Raw genomic sequence first — 19469 nt, forward strand, 5'->3', positions numbered from 1 at the left:
AAAGGAATCGCCATCAAAAAAAGAACGCTCATGACCTCTCTTGGAACTACTGGCGTCTTACCCACGTCCCGTCTTCCAGCCTTGGTTCTCCGCGGTCGCCGAAACGCGCGTCGGTGCTTCCAGCAGCACCTTAGCTATAAAGGACACGGGTCGTTCTCTGCCTGTCACTCTCCACAAATATCTTCACTTTTCTCCCTTTGCTCAGCTGCCTTTTTCTTAAATATATGCAAACCGTAGCAAAAACAAGGCATTTAGCATTGCGGGATGAACTGGGCAACGCGAGAAGCTGAGGTGAGGAGATCCCCCTGCGGGGAATGTCGCCGGTGTTGGTGGCACCAAGGTGTCCCCTGGTACCTTGTTCTCCTTGCCAAGCTAAAAATCATCCTTTATGACTGGTAGGCGTAACACCTGCTTAATTCATGACAGAAATCTTCAGCTTCAGCTGCACTGGTTCCATGTAAGTTTTCAAATAGACCTTTTTTTAAGTAAGAATCAGGTTTCTCTCCAGTGTCTCCTGAGAGACCGGGGGGCTGCTCTGGGTAGTTGGATTCTTCTCCGTATCGGCCACTGTTGCCTTCATCCAGCTCCCCCGAAACACCAAGAGCAACAAAGCGCGTTGGACGCGTCTTATTCCTGAGAAGCAGCTTCTTTTACCCTTCACCTCTTTGCTTCTGGTGCTTTTTTAAATAATAAAAAAAATAAACAGTGAAGACCTCACTCTTCCCTTTGCCATGGAGCAATTTTATACCGTGTCTGTCTGTGGTGATGGTGCCTTGAAACCTGCCACAAAAGACACCCCGTTACCAGAAAGCCAGATGACTAAAGGTGCTATTTTTCATCCTTGCCGGGGTGCTGATCCGTAACAAAAAGCATCGCTCCACCCAGCAAAGGAAATAAGAAAATATATTGTACAATAAACCCCAGAAAAGCAAATAATCTATGAGGATTTAAGCCACTGGGTGCCAGGGTTCAGCAGAGTGCGGTGGCAGCCCCAGTTCTTTCGCCGGGTCTTTTGTAATTCCCCGATTGAAGGCGCATCCTGGGTTTGTGGCGTTGGGTTCGTTGCAGGCGTTCGCTGCCGGCTCTGGGTGCGTCGTCCCGGGTGTCAGAAACATGGGGTTTTTGCCCTAAAATCTTCGCTTTGGCTCCACGAGGCCACGTGGGCACCGTCCGCTGGGATGGGAAAGTGAGGTGGGACTTGGCGCTTCCAGCCAGTGAGAACAGAGAACCCTCTTCTTTAAGTACTTAAAGAGCAGAGCAGGAAGGTCATGTAGAAACACTTTGAATAAACTGTAAAAAAGAATATAAATCTGATTTTGCATTTTAGCTTCTTGTAAAGCCCTCCTACTGTATTTAAAAAGACATAAACTTGGGTATTTTATGATTGGACCTTTGTATATTCTTTTTTCCAGCACTCGTAGCGGATGGGGGGGTCCCGGAGCGAGGTCGCTGTTTCGTTACCCCCACTTTTCCTGCTATTTATTGTCATTTATCCTGTAAATACGGAAGGGGGCAGGGGGTGTCTGAGGTCCTGAACTTGCAGCCTCACCTGTTACCTGTAGACAAATACATACAGTACTTAAAAGATAACCTGTAGCTTTGCTTTTTATATGTAAAAATCTATTTAAAAAAGATTTAAAAGGCAAACTGTTGCAGAGCCCGTGTGTTCGGTGACATTCCGTCTCGCCCGTCTGTCCGGCGCTGCCGTCGTCCCCGTGCGAGGAGGAACAGGCGATGGGCTCAACCCTCCTCTTCCTCCCGCCCGGGGGTGACGCCGCTTTTACAGCCGGAGCTTTGGGGTGTTCAGCTTTACTTGGCAGTTCCTTTGGAAATATTTTAGTGTTTTTTGTTTCTTTCCATTCTCCCAAAGGGCAGGCAGGAGGCTCTCGGGGCCGCTTGGAAGCTCTTTGAGCTGAGGATGCAAAAAAATAACTCAAAAGGAGAGAAAAGCATAAAATCCACCTAAAAACCGACTGTTACAATGTTACCGGTATAATCAGCACATGCTTCTATATTACTAACAAACACTATATATACCAAATAAAATCCTTCTAACACCGGCCGTGTATTCTAAGTGCTTTGTTTTGGTGGAGATGTGCGGATTTGGAAATGCGGGAATTAGTCTTTAAACTTGTGCTCCGGCAGGCGCTTGGGTTCAAAAAAAAAAAGGAATTTGGGCTTTTTTTTAGTGCTGAAACTTTATAAAACTCGCCGCGACCTCCGGGGCTCCTCCCGGACCTGCTGCCTATGCAAACGTGTGGAGATACAACCAAACCCGGCAATCCAGCCCCTTCTGTCCTGCGGTAGCTCGAGTAGCCTCTAGTGTCTTGTCTTTGTATTTCCCTTCAGGGCTTTGTATATTTCACTGAGGTTCCCTTTTTTTAATTTTTTCTAAATATATATATATATATATATGTGCGCGTGTATATATATACAGATTTAGTTTCCAAAATTTAACTCCCTTCTAGGTGAAAAATTGATACACTCAGTCTCAATAACGTGTGATTCATTTGTTTTTTAAGTCTTTGTATCTACTTGTAAATGTCCCTCCCTGGATTTCTCCATTATCCTCATGGTTTTAAATCCAAAAGTGTGCCAGGGGTACAAAAAGAGCGTTTGGAGCCGCTTTGCGACCGTCCCGCGCAGAACGGGGCGCGATGGCATCGACCTGTCCCTGTCCCCAAGGACGCGGCGTCCCCGGGGGGCTGGGGTGGGATCAGAGAATATCGTCACAAACGAGGTTCTGGCGTGGCCTTCCGGCAATTTAGCGCTAAAAAGTGTCATTTAAAAATCATAAACCACCCATTTTTGTGTAGTTTAAAGTCACGCTAAAGCCTTGCGGTGACTTTGTGGGGAGGCGAGAGGGGGATGTGTGCCGTGAGGGTTTGCGAAGTGACTGTTCTTTTCCCTTTTTAATCGAGTAATTGGTGTTTCGGGCTACAAAAGGCTTCTATTTCGTCCGTTCTGTAGCGTTCCGTTCCTTCTCTCCACTCATGCCTTCCAACACTCCGCTGGTCCAAAGCGAAGCCGCCTTGGGGCTGGGGGTTTGGGGTCCTGACGGGACTCGGTTCGTGGGCTGAGCCCCCGGGCGCCCCCACCCCCACAATCCCCGTTTTGCACATCGCCCCTTAGGAAAGAAACTCCATGAAAATAATGCAAAAAACTGGAATTTTTTGCAACGTTATGAAAGATAACCTTATTTTAGCTCATTCTGTGACATGTGCAACTCCTAAGAAAGCCATACTTAATGGTTCTTTTTTAGATTCCATGTTGTGTTTTGAATTTCTGCCTTTCTTTTCGGTTCTGCGTAGTGAGAGTGCTGTGTGTATGCTTTCATATATATTTATTTTTCAACGTGCTTTAAACCTGTCTACAAAAATCAACAAGCAGACAAACAAACAAAAAAGGACAGTGTTTGAGGATTGTTGATTATTTTTTTTGCTGGGAATATTCTATATTATACTGACTTTATATTAATTATTATAAACCTGTGTTTGTATTGAAGATGTGTTTAATATTTGGGGGAGGTGGAGGAGGTTTGAGTACCCGGGAGTCGGGGGAGAACATGCTGTGTTGTACTGATGCTCTGTCCATGTAGTTCAGGTAAATAATGACCTTATTTTCTAGTTGCTCTCCGGTTCCTGGGCCGTGTGCCTGCGATCACAGAGCTCGTGATGGGGTTTAGCTTAGACACACTTGCAAAAATCAATCAGTTTCAATAAATTGGGAAATTGCTGCTACAGTTTTGCCTCGGTGGTTTTTGTGGGTTTATTTGGCTGTGGGTTTTATTTGTTTTGAGGTTTTGCGGGGGGGTTCTTTGGTTATTTAATGTATATATTTTGTTCTCCTCCATCGTGCACATAGGAATGGGCTGATGTCCCGGTGCCCTCTGGGGGTTGCAACCTGAGGTATTGTGGGGTCCCTGCTCCCCATAATCCCCCCTGCCCCAACCCGGGGGTGTCGCTGCCTTTGCCTTTCCCCATGCCAAACCATCCCTGTGGCTCATCCCCCCCCAACCCGCTGTGTTGGCAGCTATTTCCTTATTTTTGGGGGGTTTATTAGAAATTAAACCACCCCTTTTTGCAGCGCTGCCAGGAGGCTGCACATCCCTGTGGACAGAGGGGGTGACAGCACCAGGCCTGGGGCTGCCCCCCCTGCCTTTGCAGAGCCCGTCTGAAAAGCAACCAAAGAACAGGAATAATTAAAAAAGAAAAAAAGAATCCAAATATTTATTTTCTTTTTCTGGATCCGACACATTATGTCCCCGGGGGGCGAGCGGGGGCCCGGCCTGGCACAGCCCGTCCCAGCCCATGGGGCCGAAGCGGTTTGACCCCCCGCGAGGGGGGACCCTGATGCGGAGGGGGGGACACCCACCCTGGGACAGTCCTGGGTGGCAGCGCCACGTTCCCCCTGCATCCCCATCCCACTCGTCCTCGCTTGGGGCGCAGGGAGAGGAGGGGCCGGCGGGACCCACCAAACCCGGTCCTGAGCTGCTGCCTGGGCAGGCGAGCGATGGGGCGAGAGGGGAGAAAGGGGCTGGGGGAAAAAGGGGTTTACATGGGGGAAAAAAAGGGGGGGATGAAGATAAAAAGCCCCTTAGAACCCCCCTGGGGCTGGAGCATGGCGCGGCCGCGGGGCTGCTGCGCTCTCAGGCCTTGGGTGAGATTTAAAAATACGCATTTTTATATATTTTATTTAAAAAATAAAAACACACGAAGGGAAAAAAAGGGGGGAAAAAAAAAAAACGAAGAAAAAATTTTTTTTTTTCTTAAAAAAAAAAGAAAGAAACCTCTTTGTGCAGTTTGGCTTAGTGCAAATGGGCGCGTTCCTGCAGGCACTTCCCGGGCATCCCCGCCGGTACGGAAAATAGAGAAACACGGTACAAAGAGTAAAAACCCCCTCGGGGAGCGGGGGGGCAGGTGCCACCTCTGCCCTGGGCACTGGGGTCCCCCTGGGGGGGGCAGGAACGGACACCCCCTTTTCCGAGACTCCCCCCGGCCGCAGGCACAGCTTATGTGAGCGATGGGACCCCCGGCCCCAGGGGGTCCCCAACCCGGCACGGGGAGTGGGGAGCAGCCGGCCGCCCCGCCAGCCCCCGCCGCGGTGCCAGCATGGGGGGCCGGGACACACATTTAGCTTATTTTGAAAGGAAAAAAAAGTGGGGGGGGCAAGCTCCGTGGTGGCGGGGGGTGGCTAGCTGTGTGCATAAAGCTTTCGGGGGGGCCGTTCCCTGAGTCCGGGGGGGCCCCGGGTTGGTGGTGGCGGCAGGCGGGGGCACGAAGGCACCTCGAGTGCAAAATGTGCAAAATGGCGGCGGCGCCTCAGTCGAGGAAGCGCTGACAGGCCTTCTTCCAGCGGCACGCCGTGCACCACAGCTCCCGGTTCTCCATGCCGTACACCTTGCGGCACTTCTTGGCCTCCCCCCGCGGCCTCCTGCGGGCAGAGGGGACATGTCACAGCGGGGACATGTCACAAGGAGAACACGGGGACAGGAGGGGAGGGGATGGGGTGGGGGTGGTGGTGGCTCACCTGGGCATGGAGGGCGGTTTGGGGGGTGGCGGGGCAGGTGTGGCGGGGGGCACTGGTGGCCGCGGGGGCGCCGGGCAGCCCTGGGGATGGAGAACACAGTCCGTGTCACGGCTCGGTGTCACCAGAGGGTGATGGTGACAGCGGCCGCCCCCCCATCCCCATACCTGGTACGCGTGGTCGGTGTGGACGTGGCAGAGGCCGGGGGGAGCCGGGGGGGCACCCAGCACGGGGTCGGGGTTTGGCGGCGCCGGCGCCTCGGGGCCGGGGAAGGCGGGTGGCACCGAGGAGGTGGGTGACACGGGGGTCAGGCTGGAGAGCCCGTCCGTCAGCGAGTCCACGTCCACGTCCAGCTCCGTGTAGTAGAAGTCCTCCTCGCCGTCGCTCTGCTCCAGGTCGGCTTTGCGGCTGCGGGGACAGCGGGGTCTGGCTGGGGAGGTCGCTCCCCCCATGGCAGGACCCTACAGGGGACACTGGGGGGGCCTGGGGTGCCCAGGGGGACCCCAAGCGCTTACCCAAGGTGCACGGTTCGGATGTGCTTCTGCATCCCTGAGGAGCTGCTGAGGACTTTGCCGCAGCTCTTCCACAAGCACTTGAACATCACCTTGGTGGAGTTCTGCAGGAGAGAGACGTTAGGCTGGCAGCCCTGTCTCTGGTGTCATCCCCAGCGTCACCCCGTCCCTAACCTCATCTCCAACCCTAGTGTCATCCCCATCATCACTGTCATCCTCAACCTCATCATTATCTCCATCCCCAACCTCACTGTCAACCCTTGGTTCATCCTCAACATCATCCTCATTGTCGTTCCCAACCTCATCCCCATCCCAAATCCCACTGTCACCCCAATCCTCAACATCACCCTCATCTCGATCCCCAAGCCCATCCCCAAACCCACCATCATCCCCATCCCTCAGCTCATTCCCACCCCTGACCTTGTCGCCATCACCACCCCTGTCCCCATCCCCATCCCACCTTCCTCTTCCGTGGGACGGGCTCTCCGAAGATGAAGTGGGTGCCGTCGGGCTCGTCGGGGCCCTCGTCCGGCAGCGGGGCGGGCAGGAAGGCGCTGGGGACGTGGCTGGAGAGCGGGGGCGAGGGGGTGGAAGGGGTGGAGCGGTCGCTGGGGGGGTCCCAGCTCCAGTCCCCGCTGGTGTTGCTGCTGCTGCTGCAGCTGGAGGACATGGCGGGCACCTCCTTCCAGACGTCACCGCCAGGCTCTGGCGAGGAGGAGGAGGAAGGTCAGGTCCTGCCACAGGACACGTGTCCAGGGGTGGGTGGGACAGGGACGTGCTCTTACCTGGGGCGGGGGTGGCGGGCGGGTGTCCGAGCACCAGCGGGCTGGTGGAGAGGCTGGTGAGCACCGCGGCTGCCATCACCTCGTCGATGCCCGCCTTGCCCGAGAGCTTCCTGCCAGCGAGAGCAACGGGGTGAGGAGGGACAAGCCCCCCCAGGACCCTTCATCCCCCTGCATCCCCCTCCATGGCACCAGTACCCCCCCCCCCCCCCCCCCCATGGCAGTCAGGTCTGTGCACCCATGGGTGCTCCAGCTCCCTCAGCACCCTGGGCCAGACGGGAAACCCTGCAGGGCAGCGGTGCAGGCAGCAGTGCAGGCAGTGGTACAGGCAGCAGTGCAGGCAGCGGTACAGGCAGCGGCGCAGGCAGGCAGCCAAAACTGCTGTTTGTCACTCCAGGGGACTCGGGGGGGAACCCTGAGTCTGTGGGCAGTGCCGCACCGGAGGGTACCGGCACCTGCATCCTGCCGCCGATGCCGAGAAACGTGGGGTTTTTGCTCAGCTGGGGCCAAACGACTTCCTCAAGTGGAAAAAAAAAATAAAAAAGCTTATAAAAAAAAAAAAAATTTTAAAAAGCAGTAGCAAGAGGTCAGGAAAACAGAAGCCATTTTGCAAATCTCCTGTGCTGCGGGGATGGAGAAACACGGCAATGCTCTGCGAGCCCTCGAGCGGCTGCGGTGCTCAGGTGCTCAGCACCGGCGAGGCCAAGCTCAGCTGTGGCACTTGGCTTCTCGCCGGGCAGAGCCCTCGGTGCTGCCGCGCACAGCCGGCCGGTCACGGCCCCAGCCCCCGGCACCGCGGACCAGCGGCCAAAGTCCTCCTGGAACAAACCTCCTGGCTCCCCGCGGCACAGCTGGTGCCGGCAGGAGGTTTTGGCAGGTTGTTTTGGCAGGTTGTTTTGGCAGGTTGGTTGTTCTCGCCGTTCCCCACCGTGGTCCTACCTGTGTCGCGGCACGGGGATGTATGCGGAGTGCAGCGCCAGGCACCGCTCCAGCCCCACGTCCAGCACCCGCAGCATCGCTGCCCGCGACGCCAGCAGCTCCCCGGGTGGTGACAGCGGCTCCCCGGGCTGTGACAGCGGCTCCCCGGGCTGTGACAGCCAGCCCTCGTCTCCCGCCGGCAGCCTCCGGCCACTGAAGGGGAGCGGAGCCTGCGGGAGAGACGATGGTGGATCAGCAGGGATCCCCTGAGCAGCAGATCCCGTGGGGATCCCCCCAAACTCGGCAGCACCTCCAGGCAGGGCTGCAGCACGACCCTGACATGCACTCAGTGGGTCCCTTCATGGCAGATCCCCAGGATCCCCCTGTTGCTCTGCAGAGGCGAGAACAGCCAGGATCCCCCTGCGAGGCTGCGCCAGCCAGTGGATCCCTCTGGGGCAGATCCGCAGGGGAATCCGGGAGGGATCTCCACAGAGCCAGGGAACCTGACAACCTCCCACAGGGTGGCTCCAGGGCGGCAGCACCAAGCGGATCCCTCTCTGACATCACCCGGGATCCAGCGGGGATCCCACTGAGCTCTGCCAAGACCAGGCCAGTCGGGGACAGCAGCACCCTCTGATTGAGCGCCGGCACCAAGGGGATCCCACTCTAGGCAGATCCCAGGTGATCTCCCTGGGGCTGGGGCTGCATGGGGATCCCCTGAGAAGCAGGGAACAGATTCCTGGAAGATCCCAACTGGCTGGGATCCAGCAGGAATCTCCCTGGAGCTCTGCAGAGCAGGAAGCAGGTGGGATCTGCTCCAAGAGATCACTGTCCCCAGCTGCGTGGCAGCACTGAGCAGATCCAGGCAGATCCCAAGCAGATCCCCAGGAGTCAGGCTCTGAGTTCCACAGCAGCAGACTGGGCTGCTCTGGGACAGCAGTGCTGTCAGCATGTGCACTGGCTCTCAGCAGATCCCTCTCCAGCAGATCCCTTACCAGCAGATCTCCTGGGGCAGAGCTGGGATCCAGCCGGGATCTCCCCGCAGCTCTGCAGAGCAGGGAGCAGACAGGGCTGCCCCCAGACAGCAGCAGTGGGTCAGCTGAGCAGATCCGTCTCCAGGGATTCCAATAAGATTCCCCGGGGCTGGGATCCAGCAGAGATCACCCGAGCCAGCTGCTCCACGGGAGGGGCGTCCACGGTGCCAGCACGGAGCAGATCCCCCGGCCCTTGCCAAGCTGGGAGCACAGAAGGGAAGCCCAGGGAGTGGATCCCACCCAGGGAGTGGATCCCACCCCAGGATCCAGCGGGATCCCACCCCCTGCCTGACCGAGCAGCCAAGCCGGGTGTGCAGCGGGGATCCCGCCGGGATCTCCCCAGCGCCGGGACGGATCCCTCTGCGGGCAGGTCCCAGGCTGGAGCCCCCGGGACTGGGACCCACCGGGGGGGACGCGCTAGCCCCAGCGGATCCCACCGGAGCGCGGGAGGAGCGGGTGTGTGCCCCCCTTCCCGGCCACCGCCCCCCCGAAGTTTGTCCCCGAGCGGCGCCATTTTAGCGGCGGGGAAAGTTTCGGGCGGGCCGCTGTCAGCTGTCACCGCCCCCCCCCTCCCCCGGCTTCCCCCCTGGTCGCCGCCGCCGCCGCCCCCGGTACCTTCGGGGCGGTGCCGCCGCCGCAGCCGCCGCCGCCGCCGGGCTCTGGAGGAGGAGGCGGCGGAGGGTCGCGGCGGCGGCGGCGGGCGGCGGGCAGCGGCACCGCGGGCGGGCGCGGGGGCTCCATGCGGGAAGCGGCGGCGGCCGCGGCCGGGCCCGGCGGGGGAGCGCGCTCCGCCGCGCGCGGCCCGGTGTCGGCGCCGGCCAGGCCACGCCCCCCGCGCTCCCCGCCATTGGTCGAGACGCCCGGGTTGGAACGCGACCGCCGCTTTCTCCGCTTCTTATTGGCTCCGTCGCGCTGCCACTTTACGCGCCGCGACACGCCCCCGCCCGGACACGCCCCCGCCCGGACACGCCCCCGCCGGCAGCGGCCATCTTCGCGCGCCCCGCCCTCCCGCCGGCCCGCGCGCTGCCCGCGGGGCCCCCAAAACCCGACCCCCCCCCGCTCCATTCCCCACCCCCTGAACCGGCCGTTCAGGCCCCTCCGTTAGTTTTGGGGCTCGGAGACTGGCGGTAAAGTCGCTTCCCGCCCCCCCCCGCCAAAGTCGGGGCTCCCCGAAAGTTGCAGAGTGTCCCCCAAAAGTTCTGGGTTTATTATTATAGGGCAGAATTAAGGGTTCGTCCCTAAAGTACGGGCCCTCTGCGAGCTCGGAGGATCCCCAAAACTCCTGCGACTCCTTCAAAGTCACAGGGTTGAAACTTACAGCATTATAACTTGTGGGGTTGCCCCCAAGGTTGCGCCCCTCCCATAAATTACTGGGCTTTCCAGAAGTCATGGGAGTTCTCCAGAAGCTGCACGGCTCTCTACAAAGTTATGCACCCCAAAAGCGATAGGGGTCCCCCCAAAGTTTTAGAAGTTATAGGGCTCACCCACCAGCTATAGGGTTCCCCGATAGTTACACCGTCTTTGCCGGGGGAGTAGCTGGAATTTTGGGGGTGGGAGAGTAGTTCCCAGAGGGAAAAGGATCCCCGGCCCCGCACGGGTTGGGTCAGTCCTGCCAAAAGCCACCGAGAATGGCAGGACTGGGGGGGGGACACCGGAGAGATCGGGGTACCGCGTGTTCGGGGGACCGGGTGTTGGGGGGACCGGAGTGCCCGGGCTGCCCCCGCTATGCTCCGCTCCCCGCCCGCCCCGGGCGCCGCTGCTGTTTGCTTCACCGCTCCGCAGCCCGAAGGCCGGGACAGAGTCCGTGTGGCTGGCTGTCTGTCTGCCCCCCCGGCCTGTCCCGCCGGCAGCCCCGGGCGGGGGATTCCCGCGGTCCGGGCCCCGGGGGTGCTGGGGCCGGCGTCCCGGGAATCCCCCGCCCTGGGGGGGCTGGTCCCCCGAGGAGTCCCGGGGCGCTTGGCCACCTCTTGTCCCCTGCCCTCGGGGGTGGCTGGAGATGCCACCTCGGCCCTGCACCGGGCCCGGGCACTTTCGTAAGCGTGAAAAAACCCGCCCCGACGTGCCCGGCCGGAGTGCGGGTGTCACCACGGCACGGCCACCCCGGGTCCCCTCGCACCCTGCGGGGGAGCAGCCGGGGCACCCGCGGGTTCCCAAACCTGCCCCGGCTGTGCCAGTGCTGCCGGGGACCGGGACCGGGAGCGTCCCCGGCGGCTGGCGGGGCCGCGGGGGAGGAGGAGCGCGGAGCCGCCTTCATCCCCACCCCGCAGCTCTGGCCCCGCGGTCCTGGAGGAGTTAATCACCGGCGCCTCTTGCCCCCCCGGAGTGGTGAGAACCGGGACCCGGGCGGTGGCTCCGCCGGCCGCCCCCCGCTCCGGTTTAATCGTTAACGCCGGTCGAAGCGCTGAGCTGGCGGCTTCAGCAGCTCCGGAGTTGTGCAACTGCCGCCGGCATCGCCCCCACTCACACACGGCTCCGGTGCCGCCAGCCCGACCCCTGCCCGGGCTGGGGGGCTCTGCAGGGTGACACCCCTGGGAGACGCCCCTGTGGTACCTGGGCACCCTGGCCGGGTGATGCTGCAGAGGGAGCTGGGGCCTTACCCGTCCTGCCTGTCCCTCCTTGGTGTGAATTTTGGGGTTGCCCTGTGTAGGGACAGGAGTTGGATTCGATGATTCTTTTGGGTCCCTTTCAACTCAGGACATTCTATGATTCTGTGATTCTGAAGCTGCCTGCTCGGGGGTGCAGAGCTGCAGGGCCATAACGGGAGCAGGGGCAAATGGGGTGTGACACTGCATAGGGTATGGGACTGTACAGGGGACGGAGCCACATGGGGTGCAGAGCCGTTTGGGTGCAGAGCCCTGTGCTGCATGCGGCCATAGAGCGTGCAGAGCCATTTGGGGTGCAGAGCCATACAGGGTGTGGCTCCCCATAGTCTGCAGCACCATATAGTGTGCAGCATGGTATACAGCACTGTACAGCACCATGCAGCGTGCAATAAATAATGCAGCACCGTGCAGCACCCTGCAGAGCGCAGCACCATACAGTGTGCACTGGGCTTCTGCTCGCTCCCCCTTGTAGGAATGGCCCCTTGCAGCACCGTCCTCCAACAGCTCTGTCCCCTCGCAGCACCGTCCCCTCGCAGCGTGACAGGTAGCAGGGCCTCCCATGGGCTCCCAGTTGGCGGGGAGGAGCAGGGACCCTGCAGCCTGGGGGCCCCAGCACCCACTGTTCCAGGGATGAAGAGTGGTGCTCCCAGCCCTACCTGTTCCTCTTGCTCCGACACTGGCCTCAGTCTTCCTGGCCAGATCACAAGACTCCAAGTGATGCTCCAGGATGGATCCTTCATTCACCACGCAGTTTCTGAGCCTCCAGCCAGGGCTCTGGGCACATTTTCCATTGCCCCAAGGACTGAGCAGTTTTCTCTCATTTAAATGTGAGTCTGGCTCTGCTGAGCCCTGTGGGCAGCACGGGAATCCCAGGCAAGCAGGCACCCCTACACACGGCACATTTCTGCTGCTGTAGGGGCAGATTTGGGAGATCCTTTGGCCACCCCCAGCTCAGTGAGAGCAGAAGTGTCCCTGGCACGGGGGCAGCCTCGTGGTGTGCTGAGCCTGCCTTTCCACACAGAAAGCAGCACAGTGGTACCCACACCCCAACCCCACAGGCAGCGCAGGGCCCATTTTGCCCCAGGAGTGATGTAGCTTTGGTTCCACAATGACATGATGATCCTGCACGAGGCCAGAGCAGCCCCAAAGCAGCTCCACAGGGATTCAGGTGGTGCAGGAGGGATGTGGCCCTGGGATGGGGTGATGGAGACAGGGAGAAGGGGAAGGATGCGGCTGGGGCAGAGCAAGGGGAGCAGGAGGAGTGTGACAGCACAGGGACCAGCGGCCCCACGACATTGTCTATCGGGGCCCTTATCTGGCAGGGGGATGGGAGCAGTTGCTGGGGCTGCTCCTCTATCTCGAGCGGCTGTGGTTTGGCATCGAGTGTGAGACTGACAAAGCAGCACGAGTGCCTGAGCTGCCTCCCAGCTTTAACATCTTCAGCCTGCAGTGGGTTTTGCTGAGCACCTTGTTTTTGTTTTTAACCTCTTTGCCTGCATCGATGGAGAGGCAAAGCTGCCGAAGGAAGGCACGTGGCTTCCTGCCTGCCTGCTGCATGGCGCAGCCAGCTCCGGCGAGCACCAGGGCACCGTGAGGCCGAGCAGCTTCAGCCAGACCCATGGGAAGCGGCTGTGCTGCACCCCGAGGGGCTGCACTGCAACCAGGGCCACCCTCAGCGCAGCACCCACATCCCTGTGCCTTCACATCTCACCCCCAGGCACATTGCCTGCAGGCCACTGCGCACCCCTCAGGGCAGGGATGACGAACTCTTAGTGGTGAGAAGAGGAAAGTCTGAGCCTTCCCAGGGTCCGATGGCTCTGGGTGCACATCCAGCTCTCCTGAGCGTTTTCAGCACCCGTTAAGGCTGCAGCACCCCTGGGAGCGACACAGAGGCGAGCGAGCAGCAAGCGCCGTGCAAACCTACCCAGCTCCGACTCTGTCGCTGCACAGAGCTCCAGGATGAGCCACCCCATTTCAGCAGCTCTTGCTGGTTACACATCCCCAACTCCGAGGTGCAAAACCCTCCGCGCAGGCGGGTGCAGCCGCTCACAGTTCCGCTGCACCAGAACCGCTCTCCCAGCACTGCTGCCTTTGCAGCAGCAGCACCTGCCACCAGAACTGGGAGTTTAGATCCAGTCTAAGAGAGTTTTGTCCTGACAAGGATAATAATCCCCTCTCAGCCTTTTAATGGTGTTTGGGGGATGGCTGCTCAGAGAGGCACCCTTGCATGTGTCCCAAAGGCGGGAGGGGGTGATGGGGGCAGGAGCGGCCTCACACCAAGACGCAGGGCTGGTCCCTGTTCCCCTTTAGCAGGGACACTCAGTGATGGGAACAAAGCTGTTCAAGGCTTTTGGGGGCTGGATGGGGCCCAGCTCCCCCCAAGGCAGAGACCCTCACTCATGGCATAAACCTGCTGAGAGGGACCTGCCCACAGCCCTGACACCACCACCCCAAAACAGAGCCAGTCCCAACCCCATTCCCATCCCAGTGGCAGTGCCAGCCCTGTCCCTCTGGGCTCCTGCGTGACACCAGGACCCAAAAACTGCCCATCTCAGGGCATCCTGATGTGAACCTGCTGGCACTGGGGACGGGACAAGGACACTTAAAGAAAAGTAACATAAAATCTATACAAAAAGCACTTACAGCGCCACAGCCACCCCAAGAGGCGCTGGGCTCATGTGTGCCCGGCCCCAGGGGCTCAACCCCTGGGAAAGCCAGTGGGGTGGGATCACCCCAGGGCACAGATCCCACTCCAGGGGATGCTGTGGGTTGGCGACACAGACCCCGCTCCAGGGCATGCTATAGGTTGGTGATATAAACCTCCAGCCCATTGGCTGCTGTCCTGGTGGACGCTCGCTGGGACTCCCCCGCCCAAACGTCACCCACACTTTCGTACAGGTTCTCGGGGGTGCAGGACTTCCCGGGCTTGTCCCGTTTCGCCGCCTTTTTCCAGTTAACGTCCACGGTCTCATAGTCCGGGTCGGGGCCGCGGCCCTGAGCAGTCCAGGCTCTATCGCTGATGGACTCGTAGCAGGGGTCTGGGGGGGCTGCTGGGGACCAGCACCCACCCGAAGCACCCTCCTCCCGCTGCGGGGGTGGCCACCCAGCCCCCACCTCCCTCGCAGCCCTCGGGGATGACGGGGAGACCTGGGTTTTCTTCTTGGTGGCTTTGCACACTGTTGAGTACATGTCTTCCAGCTGCAAAAGGAGGGTTGGGGTTCAGGGACAATCCTTGCCCACTGTGGGGTATCCCCATGCCCTTTTCCCCCCAGCTTTCCACACCCCCCGGCAGGGTCTCAGCAGTGGATTTTCCACTGGAGATCCCATTTCTTGTGTGACTCGGTGAGCCTTTCACAGAGCACAGAGACCAGCACTGTGGGCATCACTTGCCCTTGGGGTCTCAGCTCCATCCTGGCCCCAAAAAGCTCATCTGGAAATGCAACAGCCTGATTTACACTCTGCTCCAAACATGGACATCCTGTGGTCCCCCACTGTCCCATCCAGCGATTGCAGCACCGGCGCCATGCCCATCCCTGCCCCCCAAGAGCCGTACCTTTGCCTGGGGGGCATCGCCTGTGCCGCCCCAGCACTGAGGGGCTGCAGGGGCTCCCGCCATGGCCCCATCCTGCTCTTCTGCAGGCACCGTCTTCTTCACCTTGTGGACACAGGCGTAATCGGCCGCCCCATGCCCGGCACGTGGATGGGATCCCTGGGTGCCAGTGGGCATGGGGGGCACTGGGGCATCCTCCCCCCCCACCGCCAGGCACTCGTACACAGTATCAGGCACCAGCTTCCTCAGCGGGGTGAAGAGCAGGTTGGAGTAGGTCTGGTCAGGGGCCGGGGAGGTAACTGGGGACTCGGGGATGGGGATCTGGGGCAGCTCGCGGTGCAGGAGGACGCTGACGCCAGAGCTGTGCAGGGAGCCGGTGGCCGGGGGGGCCGTGGGACAGGGGAAATCCAGGCTGGCCGGCCGCTGGGCTGCGGGGAGATGGGGGGACATGGGGGATGCAGCAAGGACCAGCCCGTGCGGGCACCGCGGCACAGGTGTGCACGCTGGGATGCGCTCGCCAGGTGATGTGGGGACTGCAGGTGCCCGCCAAGGGTCACCAGTCCCCACTGGTTCCCCCCACCCCCCCCAGCTCAACGGCCACTCACCACCGTTCCTGCCCTTCACCCGGTACAGCTCGTGCAGCTTTGTGTCCGACTTGCTGAGCGAGCGCAGTTGCGTCTGCCTGAGCAGGGACTGCGACAGGGGAACGAGCATCCTCAGCACTGCTGCCGGCAGCTCCCCCGCTGATCCTGCCCCCCCAGCAGGCACTTACCTCGTCCACCAGCTTCACCCCATCCGCAGGGACCTTCTTCCTCCTGCCCTTGCTGCAGGGAGAAGTGGAGCTGAGCCAGGCTGGGGAATGGACACCCCAGGACCCTGACCTGGCCACGATGAGCATCGCCATGTGCCCCTCGCCAGAGCAGCAGCACCCCCAAACCCACCACCCTGCTCCTTTGCCAGCCCTGCAGGAGGGTGGGGGGGTCTCGATTGCACCCTGCACCCCCTGAGCTGTGCCAGGCACCACTGGCATCGCCCCGGCATCACCCCTGGCATCCCCGTCCTTCCCACAGATGCCTCTGTGAGGCCATGTCCCTGTCCCCAGCTGGGACCAGCTCTTTTGGGTACAGGAGGATACTGGGGGGGCCCAGGGGTGCAGGATCAGCCCAGGCAGGGTTGTGTTGGGGCTGCAGCTGGAGGTTTGGGACGAGCAGAGCAGCAGATCCCAGCAGTCCCAGCGCAGGATGGACACACGCAGGGTCTCCCTGTGGAGTCCCCAATGCCACTGAGCGTCCCCAGCGCCAGGAGGGGAAGCAGAGGGGCGGCGGGCAGCACATACTGTGTGCAGGCAGCACATACCGTCTGCAGGCAGCGCACAGGGCACCCAGGTAGACCAGGAGGCCGAGCAGGGCCAGGGCAGCGCCGGCGGGGAGGAGGGGGCTCTGTGCCAGCCCCCCACCCCCAGCCATGGGGAGATGTGTCCAACACCGCTGCGGGACTGAGCTCTGCGGAGAGAAAACAGGAGTGGGGGTGCAGCGAGGGGCTACTGGGCTCACTATGGCACAAGCTGGTGCTCTGTGGTCCCCAGGGCTTGCTGGGACCCCCACAGAGCAGCCCCTGGGCTGGGGGGTTCTCCGGATGCTTTGGGGGGCATGTGCAGCAGGGTCCCATTTTCTGGCCCTCACTGCCCTCCCCAGGGTCCCTGTGACAGCTCTTCAGCTCTGCCCCACAGCAGGTGCTCTGCCACCCACAGGGAGAAATTCCCAGTTTTGGTTCCTTTAGAAAAAAAGCAACAACCTAACAGGACTCACGCTCCCAAGCTGAACCTGAGATGTTGAAAAGAAGATACCCCAGGGGCCCTGAAAACCATCTGGGGACACCCCAAAAGTGCCAATTTGCTTTCTGGGGACCTCAGGACATTGACCTGGGCTGCGGGATGGGGGTGGCACTGCTCCCCAGCACTGGCTGTGGGGTGACCCAGATTGGATGGGCAAACAGATGACTCAGCTTCCCGGAAACAGGGCGAGCTTCAGCCTCACAGCCGCCCCCCTCCCTCCTCCTCCTCCTCGCACCCCAGGCTCTGCACCCCATAGGTGCAGAGCCCCATGGGTCTGGCCCCAACCCCTGTGTCATGAGACCTGTGGAGACACTGGGGAGAAAATCCCGGGTGGGAGCGATGGCAATGCCGTCATCGCCGTCCCCGTTCGCACGGCGATGTCCCGGGGGCCGAGCCCAGCCCTGCAAACCCCCCCAGTATAACTTCTGCTCTCACAGGAACCCGGGTCGCTCCCGGCAGCATCCCATCACCATCCAGGATCACAACCAAGCACCAGTTCTGCCACCACAACCCTGGCTCTGCAGCCACTTGGTGCTGCGACGAAGAGCAAAAAATGCCTGATTTTTCAACCGCTTTCCTCTGCCTAAAGAAAAGCCGCGCCTTGCCCAAAGCCAGCGCCCTACCTGTGCCTTGTACAAGGAAAAAGGTCCTTCCCTGCAAACAGCAGCCACAGCAAGGCCAGAGCAAGTGGCGCGGAGGTGCTGGGGAGCCCGACACAAAGAGATGATGCTCCCAGCCCATCAGCATCCCACGCCTTTCCTGGGGGGCTCTGGTGACACCCCACCCTATCATCCTCGTGCCCGCTCAGCCCTCAGCATGCTGCAAATCCAGAGCAAAACCCGACCCCACTTCACCTGCACCAGCGTCAAGACGGCGGCTGCTGCTCCCGGCTCTGTGCACGCGCCGTCCCCAAAAAGGCTGCTGTGCTACTGGAGATCTGCACCAGCATCCGGAAAACGTTGGGGACAAAGGGGGACGCAGGCTGGTCCCAGCCCGGGGACAAGCTGAAGAAGCCGCGGTAACTGATGCAGATGCGGCCAGTGGCAGGACAGTGTCCTAAGGCAGGACAGGGCTGGTACTGACACCCCGCAGCACCGAGCGCCGCTTACTCACCTGCTCACATCTCTTAGTCCGGGTGACAAAGACGAGCTGAGCTCTGGCGAGGAGCTGCCCTGCCCGGCTGAGCCTCGGGTGCTACAGCAGCCCCGGGGCGAGCAGGCGGTCTGTGCCCATCGGGGCACCGGGCTCGCTCCCCTGCACCCCAATGCAGTGGCTTTGGCGCATCTTTCCCCAATAACCAGCAAGTCTGTGCCCACTTGTCGCACCTTTTTATCCGAGAACTTCCCACAGCTTTGGAAACTTCCCTGACTGAAGTCTGAACCCCCGGAGAGCAAGTATTTCAACATGGAAAGTGAGACAGAGAGGTTGTGGGGACTAACCGGGCTGGACAGACTGGCTGAGATCAGAGCTGGGAAGGGAAGGCTGTTTCCTCTCCAAAGATGTTTTAATTAGACAACAACTGCTTTTCTGTCTGCGCACACATTAATTACACAGACTACCTGCAACACGGGCTGTTGCTTTAGCTGGTCCTCGCTGAACTCGTTCAGCTCATTTGCGTGATGGGATCGTGGGGCGCAGGGGTGGCTGTTTGGGGCAGAACTGAGCAGCTCGGGGTCCGGCGGACAGAGCTCTGATGGGGTGTGATAGCTGCGAGACGGCATTATGTTGGCATCAAACTGAGCTTTCAGAGCACAGAGGCAGGAGCACACGGGGCAGCTCATCCCACAGCGGGTGGATTTTACACCCCTGAATTTTTAAGACTGAAGAATGGAGAGACTTCTCTATCAATATAGAGAAATTCTTCTGACCTACTTTCGTGCGGGGGGTATGGGGCTGCTCCTGGGTTTTTGACATGTATGAATTCCCGGTGCAGCTCTCCTGGGCTCAGCAGCCCCTGCGAGAAGCTGCTCTGGGGACACGTTGATTCTCTCAGAATTACCAATTTGAGATGAGAACCCAGCACCTGAAGCCACTCAGGCAGGACGGGGCTGTCTGCAAGGGAAAGTGTCCAACAGACCTTCTGACGGGTACACCTGCATTTCCTGCCAATAAAGTCATCTACCTGCTGGCCGCGGGTTCTTCTCTGGGGCAGGAGACTCAGCAGACGGCATTTTGTAACGTGCCGCCCCGCAAACCAAGGCGGCTTTGAAGACGAGAGCGTGTGACACCCACAGCCCCAGGAGGGGACGACTCCCCGTCGCGACACCAGCACAGGCGTGACAAACACAGCGGGTTCGTGACTCCTACAGAAGGCACAAATTTTCTCGGCTGGGTTTGATGAGAACAAGATTAAATCCAGTGTAAAATGGAGCGCTGCTGCCAGCGCCTGGGCCCTGATTAATCTACCCAGATAAAACCACACACAGAGAAGAGCCTGTGAAACTACTAAAAATGTATTTGCAAGCTGATTTCCACCCGCGATTGTGAGCGCGGCTGCAGCAAACACAGCTCGGGTACCCTGGGGAGTTGCACCAAAAGAAGCCCCAAGAAGCAGAAGTGGAGCTTTTTTGCTTTTCAAAGTGATGAAAAGCGAAAGCCCCATAACAGTCAGTTAACAGCACCGAACCTGCCCCACAACATGGGATGCAATTAGTACATTTTAAGACTATTTCAAACATGGAGCAGGCACAAGATCTCACCCACTTGACTC

At 59.9% G+C, this 19469-nt stretch overlaps 2 protein-coding genes across 2 annotated transcripts; both read right to left on the reverse strand.

Moving 5' to 3' along the window:
• Positions 1 to 4201: 4201 nt before the first annotated feature.
• SLC2A4RG (SLC2A4 regulator) lies at positions 4202 to 9513 on the reverse strand (the record flags this gene model as incomplete). The annotated part of the gene is made up of 8 exons (XM_080354546.1): positions 4202 to 5433; positions 5530 to 5609; positions 5694 to 5934; positions 6042 to 6142; positions 6499 to 6743; positions 6824 to 6933; positions 7760 to 7968; positions 9388 to 9513. 8 exons carry the CDS (start codon positions 9511 to 9513, stop codon positions 5322 to 5324), a joined length of 1224 nt encoding a protein of 407 aa, XP_080210672.1. The 3' UTR covers positions 4202 to 5321.
• Positions 9514 to 14174: 4661 nt separating this feature from the next.
• Positions 14175 to 18480, reverse strand: LIME1 (Lck interacting transmembrane adaptor 1; the record flags this gene model as incomplete). The annotated part of the gene is made up of 6 exons (XM_080354681.1): positions 14175 to 14573; positions 14929 to 15353; positions 15531 to 15618; positions 15698 to 15749; positions 16282 to 16427; positions 18319 to 18480. 6 exons carry the CDS (start codon positions 18478 to 18480, stop codon positions 14175 to 14177), a joined length of 1272 nt encoding a protein of 423 aa, XP_080210807.1.
• Positions 18481 to 19469: the final 989 nt, after the last annotated feature.

The sequence above is a fragment of the Nesoenas mayeri genome (genome assembly GCF_963082525.1).
Source record: "Nesoenas mayeri genome assembly, chromosome: 16".
NCBI lineage: Eukaryota > Metazoa > Chordata > Aves > Columbiformes > Columbidae > Nesoenas > Nesoenas mayeri.